Source organism: Cyrtonyx montezumae, unplaced genomic scaffold, assembly GCF_038088225.1.
Source record: "Cyrtonyx montezumae isolate F1298 unplaced genomic scaffold, pur_monq_1.0 scaffold_12, whole genome shotgun sequence".
Lineage (NCBI taxonomy): Eukaryota > Metazoa > Chordata > Aves > Galliformes > Odontophoridae > Cyrtonyx > Cyrtonyx montezumae.
In genome coordinates, this window is record NW_027071848.1 from 23,060,353 (window position 1) to 23,081,897 (window position 21,545).

Consider the following 21,545-nt stretch of genomic DNA (forward strand, 5'->3'; position numbering starts at 1 on the left):
CCAGGCTGTGTGGTGCAGTTGATACACCTGGAGAATGGGATGCCATTGAGAGAAACCTAGACTGGCTTGAGTAGTGGGCCCAAGAAAACCTCATGAGGTTCAATAAATCCATGTCCAAAGTCTTCCACCTGGGTTGTGGTAACCTCTGCTATCAGTACAAGCTGGGGGATGTAAGGATGGAGCTCTGGGGGTACTGGTGGATGGGAAGCTGGACATGAGCCAGCAATGTGTCCTCACTGCTCAGAAATACAACCCTATCCTGGGCTGCATCCAAAGCAGCGTGGTCAGAACTCATGGGAGGTGATCCTGTCCCTCTGCTCTGCGCTGTGAGGCCTCACCTGGAGTACTGTGTCCAGATGTGGAGTCCTCAGCACAGGAGAGACATGGAGCTGCTGGATTGCATCCAGAGGAGGGCCACCAAAATGATGCAAGGGGTGGAACACCTCTCCTGAGAGGACAGGCTGAGAGAGCTGGGGCTGTGCAGCCCGGAGAACTGGAACAGGTTGCCCAGAGATGTGGTGGATGCCCCATCCCTGGAGAAATTCATGGTCAGGCTGGATGGGGCTCTGAGCTCCTGGTGGAGCTGTAGGTGTCCCTGTTCACAGCAGGGGGGTTGGACCAGATGGCCTTTAGGGGTCCCAACTCAAAAAAATCTGTGGTTCTTTGATCTTAGCATCACTGCTGACACAACATAACCACAAAGCTTTTAATGACACACTAACAGTGCTGAAGTGTAGCTGTAGAGGAGGAGAGGTAGGATACTATCGGGCTGTTAAAAATAAACTCTATTTCAGGTGTGCTTGTAGTGGGGAATGGTGGTGCCTGCAAATTTGTTCTGTTCCTGAGAGTCTCACCCACTGTGAATATGCATCTGCTGTCTCAAGACACAGTAAGGGCGTGGTCTTTGGACAGAAAACTTGTGAAGCACTGAAATAAAACAGAAGTGACAGCTCTGAGTTTTGTGAAGTTGACCAAAATCTTCCAAATGATTTAGCACACACAGAAATGCAGAGGACTTCAGAAGTCTCCAGGATAGAAACAGTTAAAGTTTCAAAGGATATTTAAACACTGTATTTGACAGGGTGGTGGCTTCCTTCAGTGTATGAAGATGACGAGGCTCAAAAGTGTTACTGGGAATGCAGAAACTCTTGCATCGCTTGCTTAGTTTAAATGGAAGGATTCTTTACAGCCTTCAGTTTCTATAAATCAGTGCTGGTATGCAGAAATGATCTGCATCCTCATGTTTAAACTGCAAGAATTTAGGAACACGGCCAAATGCTTTCCACATTACTTTATGGAGCCAGGACTGAATATTATCCTATTTATGTCAAGACACTGTGAAGTAGGAGGCTTTTAACACATTCCACGCCCAGACGTGGTTGGATCCTGCCCCTTCAGGAAGCAGAGAAACGGCTCCATGACTCGAGGCATGAAAACCAACGGCTAAGCCGTGTGTGCTTGCCGTTTCTGTGGAAGATAAAGGAAGTGCTTTATCATCATGAATGGAGTACGAAGGGAAAGGGAAAATGGGGAGGCACAGGTTTGAGAGGAGAACTCCATCTCCTGGTAAGAGAGTTGTAATCTGCCTGGAACTGCTTTATTTGCAAACAGAGGGTGGAATTTGTCTTACCTGGGCTGTGGAATTACTCATTGGAATTCTCACTCTAAATCAGTGGAGAGAAAACAGGCTCCTTTGCGGTGATTTATTGGAGCTGGTTTAAGAAAGCCTTACATTTCTGCATCTTTCTACTGACTGTGAAGACAACCAGCTCGTACAAAGACATGCAAGTGGGATTATCTTTATCTTTCATACTACAGATGTCTTGCAAAGCCAAGATTGCTAACAGCAATGGTGGTAATGTGTTTTTCTCCTGAGCCAATTGTGCTTGCTGGCAAACTGCATCCAAAACCCAACAAAATTGCACTACTGTTTCTACACATGGCTGTGGATCAGCATGGTAAGGCAAAGGAACTAGAAATAAAAATATCAAGTGTCCTTTGGAGCTCTGTACAATGACTGTAGCTAAAGGCCATGCTGATGGGTGAAGAACACATTACGTTCACATAATTTTTTCACCTTAAAGATCATCCATTTCCAACCCCCTGCCATGGGCAGTGCCACTCACCAGCTCATGGCTGTGAGGAAACCCCATTGCGGCCTTGAAGGCCAGTACCTGAAGGGAGCTTACAAACAGGGAGACAATTTTTCACAAGGTCTGATAGTGAAAGGACAAAGGGCTTTAAACTAAAAGGGGGGAGATGATTTAGATTAGATCTTAGGGAGAAATTTTTTGCTTAGGGTGATCAGGCTGTGGCACAGCTGCCCAGAGGAGCTGTGGGTGCCCCATCCCTGGAGGTGCTCAAGGCCAGGCTGGATGGGGCCCTGGGCAGCCTGAGCTGCTGGGTGGCACTGCCCATAGCACAGGGTTGGGACTGGATAATCTTTAAGGTCCCTTCCAACCTAAGCTGTTCTGTGTGTCTATAAATGTAGCTGTTGAAAACAAAGCCTAACTGAAAGGCTTAAGAAGTAACTACATTTCTCAGTCTAGTAGCTGCAAAGCTAATAAAGACAATATATGCTTCAGTGTTTAAGTCAAGTTTCTTCACAGCTCTGCAGAAGAAAAGTTTAATGACTTAATTATACTTAGATGGTTCATAAAATAACCCAAAGTGCACTTTAACATATATTAATTACACATTCTTTCCTGATTTATTAAAATAGCTTATATTTTTCACTTTAGTCACAGCTTATGGTAGAAATAATGCCATAAAACTGCTTTAATCCAAGTTTAGTTATAATGTGAAAGAAGAGACAGATATTGTGGTTTAAGAGCCCTTAAAATTTAAAGTAACGTTAAACACAGGTCAGCAATTAGAAACTGAATCTGCAATCTCCCACAGTACTGCTGTTACGTCCCCAGTTACGCTTTATTTCACCCTTTTCCACAAGAGCTGATGAGGTACATCACTGCAAAGCCAGTGAGATGCTTTGTGTTAATGCAGTCAGAGTGAATTGCACCTGCATCTGAGCAAATGCATTTAGCATCACCTAAACAAATTCTAGGGGTGAGAGAACGATGGCATCCAGTGATGGACTACCAGGAATAGAAGGCTGTCTGAATTCCTGCTAAGCACTGCACAATAGCGACTGTGAACACACCTGCTCTATAGGAGCTGAAATACAGACACAGCAGCTGCTCTTCCTTCCCTCCTCCTTCCATGCTCAGCCCAACACTTCTTGTATCGGCTTTCAAGCTGACATGATCCTGACCTCAGTTGTTTAATTATTCACATTCTGAAGGCTTTCTTGTTTTTTGTTTTTTAATGCCACCTAGTCAGAAAGGTCATTGTGCTTTTGAGATTCCCATGTCACCCATCAGCAGTGCAGCAGGGCTGACTGCAGCGATGCAGATGCCGCTGAAACGTTCCTCAGACTTCACTGTACATTTTAGGTGACCCATGAAGCAGATGCCTGGTGACCATGTAAAGGGCATTTCCTCTTTTCCTAAGGTCCTAAGGGCCGTGTTACTTCTTTGTTAAAAAAAAAAATAGTCTACGATTGACTAAAGGTTTAAACACTTATAGTCTGTATTTAAAGGATGGGGCATTCCCATTTCTACCTCACTATTGCAGAGTAATCTGCAATGAGCAACTGTTGCACCAACGTACCCACCAGCTGTGCTGTCCTAACTGCCCACACTCACACTGCTTCTGGTTACTGGTGAAAACGTTCAGGGATGCCCCATCCTGTTCAACAGGATTCAGGTGTGAAGTTAGATATGCTGCGCTTGGGCTCAAAGGAAGGAGTTTTCCTGTAGAGTCCAGTGTGAACTCTAAAAAAAACTATCTAAAATCAGGGCTGGTCAATGTCCCCCCAATGGCTTTTGTTCTCCGTCAAGGCACAACCTAATGCACAACCTACCAAGAGGCACAGCCTGGCTGAAGGGTTTCCAGCCTGCAGCACTTTCTGTGCCAACCCACATACAAACAGGGTAGATACTGCAGCAACTGAGAATTCCTTGGAACTGGAAAAATGAAAAGGAAACTTTGGGGTGAGGCAGATTGGGCAGCTCACAGCCCAGCCAGCCTGCTTCCCTTGGTAGCTGACACACTGCTGGGTTTGTACACTGAAAAGAAGTGACACTGTTTGCTCATGGGACAGTTGTCAGTTCTGTGCCAACCACCTGACCAGGCAGATGAATGAGACCAGTGAAACTCGCAACCTGAAGTCCTTGTTACAAATCAACACAGGCACAGAGAAGGAGAACAGGCAGGAACGGATGGAAATACCTCAGGGAACTGGCACTGTTTATCCAGTTACTAGTTATTCAGTTGAAGATGCTTAGTTCTGTGAAGGAAGGGGAGTGGGAATTGTTACAAGACAATTAGCAGGAAAAGATGGTCACATTGTTGAGCAACACTCCTGGAAACACTGACCCCGACAAAAGCCAGGAAGATTTTCCCTGTCAAGTCCCCAGACTCTGAAAGACAGTGAACTTCATGTGGTTCTGACCTGATCACGTAATTGTTAAGCTTGGAAAAGACCTCTAAGATCACCAAGTCCATCAGCCCATCCCACCATGCCCACTCACTGTGTCTCTGAGTGCCATCTGTGCTCGAGCTCCAGGCAGGGTGGGTGGGGAGGAAATAGCTTTTACGCAACATCGGAAGCAGTGGTGAAATCTTCAAGAAACTATTTTGAAACCGGTGGTAATTACTGAATATAAATCATGTTCATGTACTCATTGTTGCTGAAACTTCAGTGATTGCTTGGTGATGGCAGCCCCACAGAATTTGCTTGTATCAGGACAAAGAAGAGGTGCTAATGGGTCCTTCATATCCGAGGGAAGCCCTGCCCCGTTAGAACCCATTTGTACTTGGTTGGCATCTGCAATGATGCCTCACTAAGCAGGGATGGAAAAATTGTGCAAAACTGCAGAAAGTTGAGGTTAGATAAACACTAAAGCAAAGAACGAGAAAGGGAGATCTTCATAGGGTCAGTCTAGCACCTCATCACAGGCACAGCTCGCGGTTTCTGGATCCTGATGGAGGCTGTGGCCAACTGGTAGTGCTAGAACAGAGGGTGGTTCAGCTTTGTACGGTTCTGATATTTCCATTTAACTTTATATATATATTTACAAACATTTTTTTGGCGGCAGACTGGGCTCTCTTGTTTTCACTTTGAGTTCAGCGTCCCCTCGACTGAAATCTGAATGTCCTTGAACTCAACTTCTTTCTGTTCTTAGCAGCACCATGTTGTCCAGCAGCAAATGTTTCAGAGATGGCCAACAACCAGTCGCAATGGAAAATTTCTGCAAGCTGGGAAATGTATGGAAAAGTCACATGTAACCACACAGTGTTAATCGCTGCAACTGAAATCCCAGAACTTTGGTTGTTTGTTTACTGCTGAGGGGCAAATATTTCCCGCCAAATTTCATACAAGGTTTTGAAGAGGAGATCCCGTCCTTCCTCACAAAAGGTCAATGCTAAAGGGACTCAGCATGTTAATGCATCTTGAAAGGCGTTCAGGTTTGTTCTTATTGCTGCATAGTATCATCACATAAGGAAAGAGAGTTTTAGACACTGACTGAAAACATCCCATTTGCTCAGTGGGGCCCCCTGGAAAGGACAGGCACCTGCAAAGCCACTCACTGCAGAACTACCTCCTGCAGACTACCCAACAGAATTTTGGATGTTCTGACACACAGTCATTTGTGAATAGCCTCAGTGTTTTATTTTTAAATATACTTTAAAATACATATTACTTTTTATTTTTCTAAGCCATGCAGTAGGTGAAGATGTTAAGTGGATTTTTAATTACAGAAGCAAAGCACGGCTGAGGCTGGCAGGGCCCTCTGGGTCCCTCTGCTGCAGCCCCTGCCCCAGCAGGGACACCCAGAGCAGGGTGCCCAGGGCCATGTCCAGGTGGCTCTGGGAGATCCCCAAGGAGTCCCCATATTCTCTGGGCAGCCTGTGCCACTGATCTATCACAGCACAGAAGTGCTCCTGGTGTTCAGAGGGAACCTCCTGTGCTCCAGGTTGTGCCCATGGCCTCTGGTGCTGGCACCAGGCACCACTGACAGGGCCAGGCTCCATCCTCTGGCACCATCCCTCAGGGATTTATGGATATTGATGTGATCCCCCTAAGCCTCCTCGTGTATGATCCTTTTTGTGTGTCCAGCCATCTGTCCTATCAGCAGCCAACCCATGCAGAGGGAATGCATCGCTCCATTTAGCAGTACAGGATGTATTCATGCCACCCTCTCAGGCGAAATGCTGTTATCACTTTCAGTGTGCCAGGAGTCAATGTGCGGATGTCCACGAGGCAGGGAGGCCAACTGGGCTTTGCAGTAGCAGCAGACAGGAGTGACAGCAGATGAGGACACCAATGCCACCATCTGGGGCTACTCTGACTGTCAGACTTTCAGTCCTAAGATGCCCTATCCTGTTTTGAAATCTAACCCCAGTGTCAGTCTCCTGCACCAGAAGAGCACCGGCACTGTCCTTGCACTGCCTATGTCCGTTTCATAGACACACAGAACCACCAAATGGTTTGGGTTGGAAGGCACTTTCAAAGATCATCCAGTTCCAACCCTGCTGCCCTGGAGGGGGCTGCTGCCCACCAGATGAGGGTAGATGTTCAGGTTTACCTTCCTTCAGTCACCTGAAGCCTGTGTGGCTGTGTGACCTAACGCCTTCCTCACCACCCGCATGGACACTACAGATCCTGCTCCATTCAGGACCAGGCAGGTAGGCTGTCTGAAGGGCACTGTTTCTTCCCCTACAGAAACACCAGCTAAGAGAGAAAGGAAAACCAAGTTTTCTAAAATCAAGAGCAGGGCCAGCATTATCCATTTGCCCTTTGGCACAGCAGGATGTAGCACTAAAAGCTTGTTGCTGTGGTTCAGCAGCCCTGGGGAAGAGGGCTTTTTGTTTGAGTCCGTGTGGGTGAGGTGTGTGGCTTACATCTGTACCAAAAGACATGGCACCATGCCCTCCCCCACAAATACAATTAATTGAACAGCTCAGGTTTGTTATTTGGCAACTAAAATAGAAAGAAAAGGACCAGGCAATAGGGATCCCTTTTTGTGCTGATCTGGAAGACAAAAGAAATAGATACAGTTATGCTAACCATGCAAGAAAGCAAGGTAGGCATAAGGAGGCAATATCAAACGCTCCTTGTTTCATTTGGTAGCTAAAAGAATCACTGTTGGAATTAAACACACCTATTTTCCCTTCACGTCACTACATTACAGCTCTAAAGGACAAAGCAAAGGGAGATGCTTCTCTTTCTTCCCCAGCTTCCCCTTCAGCTTGTATCATTTTCTAAGCCGTGATCAGTATGACCTGAGGTTGCAAGGTGAAATGGCATCAAGTTAAATCCAAATAACCCTCCAGGTAGTTTATTCAGAACCAACAGCAAGGGAAAGATTGCAAAATGGGTTTGTATACCCAATGTTCACCCTAAGTAACGCTGAAACCACAGCTCCTCAGAAAGAGAAGATGGGGACAAGAGTTTACTGCGGGAGTTCAAAACATACCTTGCTCCAAAATTTGGTCACCTTTGGAGTCAGTTCCTCACTTTTGTTTGAACAAGATGTCCCAAAGGGCTGGGCATTCACCGAGCAGATCCTCAGCTTGTAGGCTTCTGAGCTCCGCTGACGTTAAGCACAACTCATGCTGTAGGCCCAGGCTTGCTGCAGCCATTATGGCTCATCAGGAACAGAGCTGAGTGCTGATTTAAGATTACTCGAGTGCTCCCGAGTTTCTGCCAGCACGTGAATTACTCTCTGGCAGCAGAGCAAGTTCTGTCCAAAAGGCCCAGAGCTCAGGGTAACTGGGTCAGCACAGGGCAACAAAGTTTCACACACCTTCTCCAGCCGGAATGAAATCTTGGCAGTAGCCTCACTCATCTGGCACGCCTTCCAAGAGGAAACAAGCATCTAGCTTCCAGGAGAGAAAGCAGGAGGGTTTACAGATGAGTAGTGTTTGATCAGTGAGTCGTTTTAGTGAGATGTGAGTTCTGTTTGAAAATGTGTTTTAAACATGCTGCATAGAAGGGAACCAACACTGGTATGTAGGGCCAGGAAAGCCAGGGTGACATCACCTCAGACAGCGCAGCTGCAGAACGCGTGAACAACATTTATAGCATGTATGAAAAGAAGAATTCTCCCCAGAGATTTTACCTTTGTGGAGAGATTCAGATTAATGCCACGAATGGTGTTTACCTTTTTGGTTCTGTTTTCTTGTTGTTTTTTTTTGCATTCTCTCTCAAGTGAAAGCACACAGCTCTTCTCTGTGCAGCAACGTGCTTTGCAGTGGAGAACACCACAACTTCCCACTGAGAGGGGAAAAGTAAAGCACAAAATGGGGCGAGGCTGAGCACTGTTATCTCAGCAGATAGAGCAGCCCTGCACGAATAGGAGATGCAGGAACACTCAGCCCGTGGATGGAGAGCGTTGCCTATAGTGTGTTAAGCAGCACAATGGATTTAGAGGAACCCGGAGATGACTCTTCAGATAAGACAGAACCAGCATAAAAAAGTTTTGCTTTTGTTTAACCATCTTGACTCTTTCCTCTTACAAGGGTAAGTTTGGTCAATCCGGGTTTTTAAATACTTATTTATTCGTAAAAGAAACTGTCAAATATGACAACAGGACAAGAAGTGTCATTCAGCAATATCAGTTTCAGATCTAGAGAGGAAATTAATAAAAACATCATCGGCATTTTAAAAAATAAATATGACTAACCGTATGGAAAACAGGAAAATCAAATTCATGTTCAACAACACAGAAAGGTATAAATGCTGAAATGCTGCTGCACAAGGTAGAGGTAGAGGTAAAACAGACTTCTGAACCCCAGACCAGTTTTAGATCCCTCCCCCACACCCCTGACAGCTGTCGTTGCCAATCATTTCATTTGAATCCTCCTGTCAGCCTCATCAGACTCCAAGCAGGTCCGTGTGCTCCTTCTAATGCTCCTTCTAATGCTCCGAGCTGGAAAACTATTTCACCTTTTGTAGAAATACGTTGCTAAGCAACCTGGCCCCCGGGTTTTGCAACTGGTGCAGCAAGGCAAGTGGCAGGAAGTCGTGCCTTAGATACAACAAAACAACACTCTCCAGGTGATGTCTGCCAGGACAAGAGGATGGTAGAGCCCTTGGAAGGAGTTGCAAGTCCATCAGATGCTCGGTGGTGCGACCGGAGGAGGCGCAGTGCCGTGCCTGGAGCTCCTCTGCTGAAGTGAGCGCCGTCAGCAGGAACATCCCAAGCACACAGGTGCTCGCTGCGGGGAGAGCCAACTGCCTCACACTGACAATGGACACGGTAAGACACAAACCAAGAACCCTCGGTACAAAGCAGCAAGGATCCTGACAGCACGACGTATGAAAACTACAGACTGCACCGCACGCGGATTCTCCGAACAAACTCAAAGACAACCGAAGTCAGATCGTACAAACCGTTAGTTAAAAAAATACCTTCTTGGATACTTTGAGAACAAGTGGAAAGAGTCTTGGTGCAAACGTTCGGCCTTGATCAAGCAGAGGACGTAAATCGTTGTAAACACATCAGTTCCTTTCTCATCTGCCATACGTGCCCAGCATTACCTATCTTCTGCAGAATGATTAGGGTTAGGAAATCTGCTGCTTCTGGACATGTCACCCTTCAAGTTCCACCGATGTATCAAGACACTACCGGCGTCATATCCCACAGCTGTCAATACAACAACGCGTAACACGGTGAGTAGCAGTGAAATATAACAGCATATAAAACTAATGTGCACTTTTTAATCTCTGTTTAAGGGAAGCTGGGTGCCCAGAGGAGGACGCATCAGGTCCAACATTTTAATTTCACTTTCCAACGCTCACATCACTGGACATTTTCACTTTATAAGCCAGGTTGAGAGCTGTTTTTAAGCCATAAAAACGCACACCATATTGCTAACTTGAGGGATTAGCAGTTATGACACAATTACAAGGTAGATCTTTTCCTACTGTTGTTGCATTTTAATTGCTAAAGCCTTGTCACAAACTTATTCATTATTTTAGCTTCTCTGCTCGGAGCTTTGGCATCTGTGGGCCCTTTGTTAACCTGGCTAGATCAAACTAGATCAGCCACTTCAAAAAGTTGTTCTGTCTTCCTTGTGGAAAGGGCACTGTTAGCACTGACTGGGCTGCAGCTAGTCTTGTCCCTGTCCCTTTGGGTTCACAGACTAAGATCCCTGTACTCTTTTTTGGGCAGAAGCACATTAGTTGGTGTGAGAGAGATTGGTGTGGGAGATGATAGCTAGGACATACGTGAATTTCCATGGGAAAAGAAGTAATGAAGTACAAAAGCTAGAGCAATCTCCTCCCTCCTACCTTAATAACCTTGTCTGTCCCCGAGGTCAGCAGCCATCCTCTGGTGGCATCAAAGTGTACATGGACTATGTTGTGCTTACTGTCGTGGAAAGTGGCTGTGGGCGCCCGCCTGAAGAAAAAGATCCCAAATCAGCAAAAAAACACTCCCTCAGTTATCAAGGAAACAAGCATTTGAAGCAAGCACCAGTCTGTTAGGCACTGATGGGACAAATGGGGCCCAGTAACCACCCCGCTGGCTGCTCCCTCCCCAGCCTTGTGGCCACCCAGGCCCTCCTAGTTGCAGCCACTTCGTCCCACCCCAGCTCCAGGCCGCTCGGCGCCCACACTCACTCCTCGTCCGTTATGGACTCGTGGCAGCTATCGCAGACCCTCACTTCAAACTCGAACCCCATCAGCGGGATGGAGGAGCGCTTGGAGCTGCACTTGCCGCAGACGGCTTTCCCGCACTTGCGGCAGTGATGCTGTGGGAGAGAACACGTGAAAAGACACCTTCAGCCATGAGCCCAGGGACAGGTTGCTGCTCAGGTCCCAGCTCTACTGTCTCACTTTGGCAGGGCTCAGCTGAGGACGCAGCAAACAGGAAAGCTACTCTTCCAGAGAAGATGAAGGGTCATCTTCATGTACACCCACTCTCTCTCCTAGGCACGTCTGTTCAAGTCTCCCTTTGGAGGAGCAGGGGACTGCACCCCCAGCAAGCGATACGTATTGTATTAAAATATGTCCAGCTCAAAGTAGGATGGGGTACACTGGTGCAACAGAATTCTGGAGCCTCATCTCAGCTTCTTTGTCTAAGCATAAATACACATCAACTGATCATCTCAGTGAACCCTGCTGGCCTTTTTCAGCCCCAGAAGCACCACTATTTCTGCATTTTGATACTATCTGTCTTCTGTCTTCTTACACACTGACTGCATAGGACCGAAGGACTGCCTTGCCCGTTATAGGAGAGCCAGGCTCTGTGGTGACAAGCATTAAATAAAGGGGAAAGGACAGCTTAGCTGTGGTCTAGACACCTGTTTCAAGCCCTACAGTGTCACCCTTTGCTGCCTTTTCATGCACATCTCTCAGAAGACTGCAATGCACAGCCCCCTCCTGCTGGGCAGGGATGTGCAGCGGTGTTCCAAGCAGACTGGTAAGCCTCGTCCAGCACAGCTTAAGCAGTTACAGATGTTTACTCAAGCCCATTAAAAACAGCTTTAGTTACACCACAATCTCCAAGAATTAGCTGCAAATTTCTTTCTACAACAGATTCTGATGACAATAAGCAAAATCCCACATGGCTATAGCTACAGTCAGCCCCAAAACAACTTCCTCAGATCAGGCTCTATCGTACACATTTGTTATTGGGACTGGCTGCCAAAATTAGAACAAAAAAAAGAAAAAAAGAAAAACCTGCTGCTGCTGAGCCTGATCATTGGAGGAGAACTCACTATCTTGTTATTGTTAAAAGAACAGAGAAAGTTCTCAAGCCTTATGGGGAAAAAGGTTACTATAACCTACTATGAGAGAGAAGCCCAATTGCATCATATTAACACACCAAAGGACCCATACAAACCTGCCTGAGGCCTATTTTCTTACTGTCCCACATTTGCTTGAAGTTCCAGAAGAAAGGCTGGTCACATTTTTGACAGGAGTCGCTGTCCAGCCACTCAGGGGTCTGCAACACACACAGACACATGCAGAGGACATGAGAAACCAACTTCCAGCACAACCTAGGGACAGGGTAAGGAAGATGTGATGGGGTGCAGTAATGTGGTCAGCTGAACTTGATTAAAACTCCTCATTTCCACAAGAAGCCATTTTTACCTAATCAATGGGGTCTTTTTTTTTTTTTTGCTCAGCTCTGAGCCTTGAAGGACACAGGAGGAACACTTCTCATCCACCACGTGAAGCTGAGTTTGATTATAAATCCATAAAAATAACCCGGGAACACATAAGCCTTCCCCAGCCTCTTCAAATTTGGAATTAAGTATCTAAAAATGAATGTCTTGTCTGGACAGCACTAACCATCTGCTGGGAACTGGAGGCAGTTAGTACTGCCAATAGCCACGATACTCCAAGAGGAATTCCTGCTGTCAGAGGTATCTGTGGTGCAAATCTGACGAGGTGGGCAAGATGACATTCTGAAGAAACCTGAAACCCAAAATACCTTTTTCCCTACTTTCACATATAGATGATGAAAGGAAAGCCTTCTGTTTCCTAATTCCATGCGTAGATTTGCACTCATGCTGTGGATGAAGTGGGTAAAGATTTAAAGGATGTAAAGAAAACATTAAAGGCCTTTCTCCCTCCTGCAGCCAGGTTTTGCTGTGAAGAGCAGGAAGGAATGGACTCCCTGCAGGGATGCACTCTCACCAGACACTGAAGGAGCTCAGGAAATGCCTGAAATGGCAGGAGGGCTCGTGGAGGAAGGAAATGACCTCCTCCCCTACTCTTGGGTCCCCTGACATGTGCCTTGCTGGTGGACACGCAATGCTTCTCCCCATAGTGTTCAGGAAACACGGCTTTGGATGTGAGACTCCAAAAGAGTCATGGTTTCTGTGTTTCCAGAGGGCCACCAAAATGATCCAAGGGATGGAACACCTCTCCTATGAGGGCAGGGTGAGAGAGCTGGGGCTGTGCAGCCTGGAGAAGAGAAAACCCTGGGGAGATGCAGCCTTTCAGTATCTATAGGGAGGCTGTAAGAAGGAAGGAGACAGACACTTTAGCAGGGTCTGTTGTGAGATGACATGGGGAAATTCAGACTGGATATAAGAAAGAAATTTTTTACTATAAAGGTTGTGAGGCACTGGCACAGGTTGTCCAGAGAGGTGGTGGATGCTCAGTTCCTGGAGACACCCAAGGTCAGGCTGGATGGGGCTGTGAGCACCTGATGGAGATGTAAGTGTCCCTGTTAACTGCAGTTGGGAGTTGGACCACACGGCCTTTAAGGGTCCCTTCCAACTCAAACAATTCTATGACTCAATGGTTTGACCTTTGTCCAGCTGTCTGTCAATCCATCTGTCCTACTTGGGCTTAGGAGGAGCTCTCTGACTCTTCTCACCTCATCAGCAGGACTAGACCCCCCAGGAGAAGGGTTCAGCCCAAAGCGGGTGCTGGTGAGCAGGCTCGTCTCATCCCTAGAGAGAGGCAGCCCTGCCAACACTGCTTCAGCATGCTCCTACCCAGCCCCAGCTGGGCAGCTGGCTTATCATAGCCAGTGGCTTCCCCCATACTGTAATTTAAAAAGGCAAGAGAGGCAGCTGAGATTGCAAATTAAAAATACTATGAAAGCCAGACAAGGTAAGGCGGATAGAGACCCCTCAGATCCCATGGCAGTTTTGATCCCCAGCAATAAACTCAGGCAACTCTGAGCTTCAGCTTCTGCTGTCAGTTTCTCTGAAAGCTGTTCCTTCTGCAGGGGCAAATCCCTGTCTTTTCTACCCACAACAGTCTTTCAGATTAATGCCTACAGATCTGCATCCGAACACTACATATGAATATGTTTTGCTTGTGACAAGGTACTGCTTTGTAGTCAAATAGAAACACAGCTTCCAGCATTTTTCAGATGTTTTCTTCTCGCAGCTTTTTAAAAATAGATTAAAATAAGGAATCAAGCAACAAAATGGCTTAATTCACTCCAGTGCAACCACAGAGACGTAGGAAAACCTGATATCAAAGTGAAGACAGAGCACACATCCAGTAGAAGAAAAAAAAAAGCAAAACTTATATAAGGGGAAAAATAGCAAAGCCAACATCCAAGTGTTTGATAATCAGATTTCAAAGGTTCATGTTTTAGAGGTGGTTCACCACAGTGGGTGCCCTATCGCACTATGGGTAACAGGCACGAGCCCACATTGCCACAGTCAGAGAGAGCACCACACACATTAGCACCTGCTGCTGAGCCCTCCTGCAGCTCATTATATTTCTCCTCCACTTTTTACCACTCTTCTCACATTACTGTTGTCTGTTTTGCAACCAACTGATCTTAACCCTTCCTGTAGTCTTTTGAAGGCAGCATGTAAATAAGTTTTCCATTTCTGGATGTTCAGGCCGCAGCAAAAAGGAAACATCTGTTGGGAGGGAAGAACCCACTCTGCTTTTGTTTCACTTTTGGAGCTGATGATATAATCAGCCATTGGATTAGCAATTAAAAAGAGCCAACTGGAATGCTAATTCACAGAAAAAAAGGGAGCAAGAGTAGCTCCGTTCCTGCCTAGGTCTGCTCGAGTAGGTTTTTAAATCCAATTTTCCACTTATCTTTTCTCCTTGCTCAAGGGAGACATGCACAACCCAGGGAGACCAAAACCCTTGTGGAGAAGCAGCAAAGCTGATTACAGATTGTGCTGCCAAAAGCAGATGGGAAAAACTCGCTGCCCCTTATCCTTCCTCGCTTTTCTGTAATCATAATTACAGTGGTCTTCCCCACCACGCACCAGGAGGAAGAGGTAAAGGGATGTACCCAGGCGTGTGTTCCCAGCTGCATCTCTCCCAGCCTCAGCCCCACTGGCTGGGAGTAACCTCACCCCAACTGACCTAAGCAGGGGTATTCAGGGCCCAGGCCCCACCCATAGGAATAGGGCAGAGCATTAGTCACAGCTGTAACCTCCATGCAGAGATTTGCTGTGACTCATTTTACCAGGATTTGCCATGTTCGGGGCTAGGGCTGGAGCCTGACTCGAGCACTGTTCTGCTGAGTCAGGCCTTCAGAGCAGCTGAGCAGAGGCTGCTCCTGCAGCACAAAGGCCTGGGGAACATTTTGGACTTGTTTGGATTCGCTGGCCACGCAGCACCAAGGTGGCTGGGAACGTTTAGGCGAAACCTTACTGCCTGGATCAGCAGTGCTGTCACCTTCCCACTTCGATATGGCTACACCAAAGGGAAGCAAGGCCCAGTGGTGGCAAGTGAGACTGAAGCCAGTCTAAATGTCTTTTTGGCAAGAACAGAAGGGAAACCAACACTGGGTTCCACATTTCCAGACATGACGGAGAACTTCCTTGTTCTGTTTCCTTAACAAAAACCCTAATAATTCTCAAGCCATCCATTTACCTCTGGAATGACAGCACTTCTCATGACATCCTTAACAAAAAAAAGCAGAACGTCTCACATCCTTGGAGGACACCTTCAGAGCAGTGACGTAAAGGACAGAAACCATTTAGCAGCTTACTTAATACACATTCTCTGCCAGATAATTTCCCCTGTACCGTATTATCAAAGGCATGGCATAATTGCTGTATAATAACTGGAGCATATCCAACAACATTTTTAATGTCTGAAAAGTTCTAATTGAAAGTTGCACACGTTAGAAAGGCCCCTTTCTTCCCAAGACTGCTTCAGACAGAATCAGCAAGAATCGTGCCCCTACCTCCTGTCTTTCAACGTCCATGTTCCAGACAACTATTCCCCCGTCGGCACCACAGGAGATGAGCTGCCGAGTGTGGTGGGCGTAGGAGAGAGACTGAACTTTATCGCTGGAAAAGAAACAAGGCAGTTACTGATCGACCATTTAAGGCTAGCACAAAACATACAATAAAGAATCATAGAATTATGGAACTATAGAACGGTTTGGGTTGGAAGGGACCTTAAGGCCAATCCAGTCCCAACCCTGTGCCATGGGCAGTGCCACCCAGCAGCTCAGGCTGCCCAGGGCCCACCCCACCTGGCCTTGAGTGCCTCCAGGGATGGGGCACCCACAGCTCCTCTGGGCAATGTGTATCATTCATTTACCTCCATGTTTTTCTCCCCGTTCTCAGTGTAGTTGGTATTTATTGGAAGCAAATTGGAGCCTTTGCTGTCCAGCTGGAACCAAAAGCATAGCGCTGCTCACTTGGGCGACATCCACAAAATCAAGGACCTGTTCTGAAAACTGGTTGCACTGCCCCTGTAACTGGGAGCTGAGCTAGGAAGCCAAACAGAGCTGCAGCTTCAGGGGCTCTCCCAAAGCACATTTGAGTGCATAAATGCAGCCTTAGTAAGGTCCATGCTCTTCGGTAGGTTGATAACATTTGGTTTTGGTAAATCTCTGCAACGTCTAGAAATGAAGCACTAAAGAACTGCTGAATCTTTTCTTCTAGCATTATATAAGCATTATAAAAATAATACAGGAATTGCTGAATTGTTTCTAGGTAGATGACTTAGTTTCTTTTCCTTCTTTTAAGGAAAAGACTGCATGTGAAAAACAACACAGCTTAACCCCTACCTGCTGACTCTAACTTCACCATTAAATGGAACGTTTCTTGTTCCTCACTGCCATCAGGTCCCTATACTATACAGAGCTGCCCAACAGCCAGGCTATGGACTAAGATCCAGGTGCTAACTTCATACTTAAAGATCTCATTTCCACAGAAATGAATACAGCAGAGGTGCATGGCAAGCATTGGTGTGAGGGTATGAGGATGACTTGGGAATTTCACAGAGGCTCTGCAGCACTCTGAAATCCCAGTGGCCCAACAAGAACGCCCAGCAGAGTGCAGCATCACTCAAGAGAAATGTATTAATAAATGAGAAGCTCTAAATACTGTCAGACCAAAAGGACCATGGGATTTTGTCTCTCCAAACCTGAGCCTGGCATTCTAGTCCCGCATATGCACACTGTCAGTGCACTGAAAACCTGTTGTGAGTACTTAACAGGCTTAGGAGTCATTGCAGCTAGTGACTCTTTGCCTCTGATTTACTCATTGTCCATTAAAAGATTACTCTTCTTCAAAGACACCTACTGTACCATACAAATGTGAGGTCTGTATGTGCAAAGATGAAGCCTCTTTGCATTAAGAAGATGATGAAGGAATATATGGGTAAAGAATGCTACTTATATTTCAAGCTGCAGGTAAAGTGAGATGGAAAACACATGGTTAACATGCAGCAAAATGAGCCTAACTGTCCAAGCCTGATGCTCCCTCTAGGGGAACGAAAGAACCTGACACCTGCAAAGAAGGAATTTTCCCTCTAGCTGTTCTCATCTGTGGACCCCTCCTCTCCAACAGAAGCGCAGACTCCCACATTACGCACTCTGGTCTGTTGGTAACTGTGCCTTCTTTCAGTACCTTTTGCAGACTTTCACATCAGTCCTTGGGTCTGGATGCTGACAAACTTACTATAAGCCATTTATTCTGCTTGTGTAAGGACCAAGGGGAGTGAAGATTGTAACCTCTGGCTGTTTTGGATTCCACGTGGGGCCGCATTTAAAAAGCAGGAGGAAGGGCTTTGAACGTACTTATGTCCTTGCAGCTCGATGGCTGTTCCTTTTCTTCCTCCAATATCCCACATTATAATGGAATGGTCAGAACTGCCTGAGAACAAAACTCGCTGTATTGGGTCCCAACAGAGAGCAGTGACACCGCCTGAAACAGGAGATGCAAACAGTCAATTAATTACAGAAGAACATAGCTTAATATATAGATATGTATTTAAACAGCTTAGAACAAAACGAAAAAGAGAGAATGCCTAAAAATGTGGGTCTCCCTAGCAAGGGCTACAGAGCTACTGTATTGGCCATTTGGTCAGCAGCAGCCTGGAAATCCTACTGAAGCCCTGCACTGCCCTTCTGCAGGCTCATGTGGATGAACACGTTAAGCAGCAGAAAGCCACCACAAGATGGTCTCAGTGTGACTGCACAGCTGTTCATCTCCATCGTTCTCTGGAGAGAGATTTTATTATAAAAGAGAAGCAAGTGGGGAATATTATGGGCATCTTTGTAGTGCCTTAGCACGTGGACTGAACTTCCGTGTGACTGAACTAACACACAACGAGGAGGGATATGAAGAGAGGATGCTGAGCAATGCCCACCATTTCTTCTGTTACATGGCAAGCCCACATCCCAGGGCTGCTGTTTTTAGAATGTGATGGAGTCCACATAGTAAAGCAATCTGTCAGCATCCCCTGTATGCACATCTAAGGTACACCTGACCCACCTGGGCAATAGTATCTACCCGTATGGGTCTTCCCCCAGAAAGCATCTTTTCTCCCCAGAGTTACTGCAACTTTTGTCCTCACTCTGCATTAACGAGCTCTTGATCAGGCATTTACTACACTTTGATCCCTCTCTTGTTTTTCCCAATAAAGAACAAGGTTCCCTGAGCAACAGTGACAGTTCAATCTCCCCTTCACACTCGTGTTTCACAGGAGAGTTACACCACCCTGATGCTGTGCACAGATGAAGAACCAAGTAGGGTCAGCTCAGGCCTTACCTGTGTGCCCCTTAAATGTCGTCACCAGGCTGCAGGACTCTTGCTCTAGTTTGAGTATGGTTACTTGCCCAGAATGATCACCAACAAACACGTGCCGGGTTTCCACATCAAATCTAGTGGATAAATGCTGAGGAACATACATTGCTTACACAAGCTACACATTACTTTTAACAGCTTGATAATCCTTTTAACAGGAGCGTGCTACAACCTTGTGAATACTGCTCCAGTCTCACGGAGGTACTCAGGACATATTTTTAGGTATTAAACTCATAGTTGTTCATATCAATAATGCAGACTCCCTGAGTTAAACCAAATAGCAAAGAAAATAATAATAATAATAATAATAATAAAAGAAGTCACAAAACACCTTGCAATAAGCCTTTTGCCATGAATGAGAAGTCTCATCCTGCCAGCTTAAGTTGGGTGGTGTTCATTCTTCCTCTTTCCCAATATTGTTTAAAACAACTGTTTTCAACTTCACCATTATACTTAGGTATACAAATACAACTTACCTTTTCTCAGAACACTAGCCAATGTCACAAGTCCTCCAGAAAAATATCTCCTTAAATATTTTTAACAGCAGTTTGATGGCAACGCAGTCATGATGCAAGAGCTAATCTACGTTTCATGTCATATTTGGCAAGCGTTGGCCACATCAGATGTATCACACACCATATTCTAAATGGAGTAACATCTACATCCATTCAGCCACCCACAGGAACCATCTACCTCAACAGATTCTGACCTCATTTGATTTAATTGCACATTTAGATTCCTCATTGCTTATTTAAGGAAGAGCTGCTTCACACTGATCAAGTGCACAAATGACACTGTCGGAATAAAAAAAACATCCCAGGTTTGGCCACGTTTTTCTGCAATATTTGTTTAAGGTTGTCCTTTCCCCTGTGCTCCACCAGCATGATCCGATGACCCAAATTAAAGCATCCTCCAAAAGTTGGAATTGCTTGAAACAGTCTGCCTCCCTAGGGAGCTTTAGGAATGGCAGAACAAATTCCTGCACTGCACTTTCTAAACTCTTCAGAAAATTAACTAAAAATGGAGTTCACCCTTCAGGCCATTTGGATCAGTCTGCCCTTCATTCAGCCCGAGGTTACAAAGCAAGCCTGTATATTTCACTTATTCTGAATTTAATTTTGTGTTGGACACATTTCCCATGAAGTAGCAAAACACATATCATCTACACCACATATGCTACGGGCCACTGAAAAGTCTGTTTATGCTAACTGCTGCTTTCAGCCTAAGAGCTCATACTTTTCCACTTCCCTTTTCATTTGCAATAAAGCTGAATTAATATTTTTCATTGCTAGGCAGGTGGGGCAGCTCTAGGTGAATAAGGCACTTGAGTGCCATTTCTGGAGCCATTTATTCTCTAGTTAGCCCAAATTCCCAATGCACAGTGGGCTGTTCCAGAGTGAAGGACAAGTGCTGATCATTTGATATTAAAGCCAATTCTTACCATCATGCACAAAAGCACACTGACCTACTTTGTTACCATTGTTTCTCAGAAAAAAAGAGAAAGTGCTGCATGTTTCAAACAAGGGCCCTGTCCTTATTTATTACAGTGGCAGACCACAACAGGTTGCAGATTGCCCATTGTTTCGTTCAGAAATGCTCAGACCTAAATATGCCACCCCACATTAAAGAGATGAAGCAAGGAGAGCAGACGGTTGTTTTTGTTTTTTGTTTTTGTTTTACATCAGCTTTAGATAACAGTTCCTCACAAAACACTGAGCCTAAGCAGGGCACAAATGTCGGAGGACGGTTAGAAATAAAACCAACAAACCAAAAGCAAATATAGAAGCTGTTTAAAGGCCAAAGAGCAGAGCCAACACGGAGGGCTCAGCAAAGGATACTGCAGGCCGCAGGCCCCTGCGCTGGTGCGGTAACCTCCCAGCCTCTGCCCGCTCTCTGAACAGTGCCACGTGAAGTGCTTGTCTTGGCCGGTGCTCAGCACCCACTCCATCTCCAGGACAAACAGAATCATGATGACCCTGCTTTGATGAGCTGAAAATTAAGCAGACAGACCAGTAGTCACATGGCAAAGAACACACGGGCAGAAGACCACTGGAAACGCCTCCCCCTTGCTCCCAACCCTGCTGTTCCATAGTCCCAGTTCCACTGCTCAACCTTTCCAATCGAAAGAAATCACATTCAATAGCTCTACTGACTTGAGCTACCATGTAAGTAAGATTCCTCTCTTGAATTTCAAACACTGGCTTGAGGAAGAAGAGAATCAATATTGATGTAGGTTGCTCTGAAAGTAATGCTTCCTATTTATTTACATGGAAACTACAACAAATACAAAGAGCATGATAACACTATTCGGTAGACCAAATTATCAGTTACAAAACACTGTTTTTCAACGCAGTGTTTTTCAACACTGATTGCTGATTTGTGTGAATGAGCTGATGGAGGTGCTCCTCATTGCCTGGTACGACAGCTGTGCATGGCTGTCCAGAACTTTGCTGTCTTTCGCACTGCTGTCACCACTGCTGAAATGCACCACCCACTGCCTCACTGTGCTCACATCCTGATTGGTCTCCAAAAACATTCAGCAAGTGTCAGTAAGTGTCAGTGTGTGCCATTTTTTCTGCATGGAAGAATTCAGGGACACACCTTTGCCTCGAACACACTTTTGATAGGCCATTTTATCAGACTGCCCCTCTGCTGCCATCTGTTGCACGGCAACAAAATATAATAGAACACTGGGAAGCTTCAACCTCTACTGCCATACCACCAACGTCCTCCTCTGGTGTTGTGGGCCAATGAAATAAAATAGGAGGCGTTACTTTTTGGAGCAGCCCTCGTAATTCCCTGCATGCCTACAGGAGCCATCTGTCTTTTGAGGTAGGACAAGTCTTCTTTCCGTCTCTGTACCATCGCCAACAAAGCTGCCACTGTGGAGAATACTCAGGGCTCAATTTAAATCTGCTTTGAGCTGGTTTTTAGACAGCAGGGCAGATTCTCATGCAGCAGCACGCTGCCAGCTCCAGGGGATC

At 46.0% G+C, this 21,545-nt stretch overlaps 1 protein-coding gene across 1 annotated transcript in view; it reads right to left on the reverse strand.

The window, feature by feature from the left end:
* Positions 1–21,545, reverse strand: part of WDFY2 (WD repeat and FYVE domain containing 2) — a 270,430-nt gene that overhangs the window by 198,894 nt on the left and 49,991 nt on the right. Inside the window, exons 5-12 of the mRNA XM_065730295.1 lie at positions 20,400–20,550; positions 18,526–18,638; positions 17,553–17,679; positions 15,705–15,810; positions 11,916–12,017; positions 10,691–10,821; positions 10,361–10,469; positions 8,889–9,713 (exon numbers count right to left, since the gene is read on the reverse strand). Coding sequence (XP_065586367.1) covers positions 9,684–9,713; positions 10,361–10,469; positions 10,691–10,821; positions 11,916–12,017; positions 15,705–15,810; positions 17,553–17,679; positions 18,526–18,638; positions 20,400–20,550 — 869 coding nt within the window. The 3' untranslated portion in view covers positions 8,889–9,683. The remainder of the gene's footprint in view (positions 1–8,888; positions 9,714–10,360; positions 10,470–10,690; positions 10,822–11,915; positions 12,018–15,704; positions 15,811–17,552; positions 17,680–18,525; positions 18,639–20,399; positions 20,551–21,545) is intronic.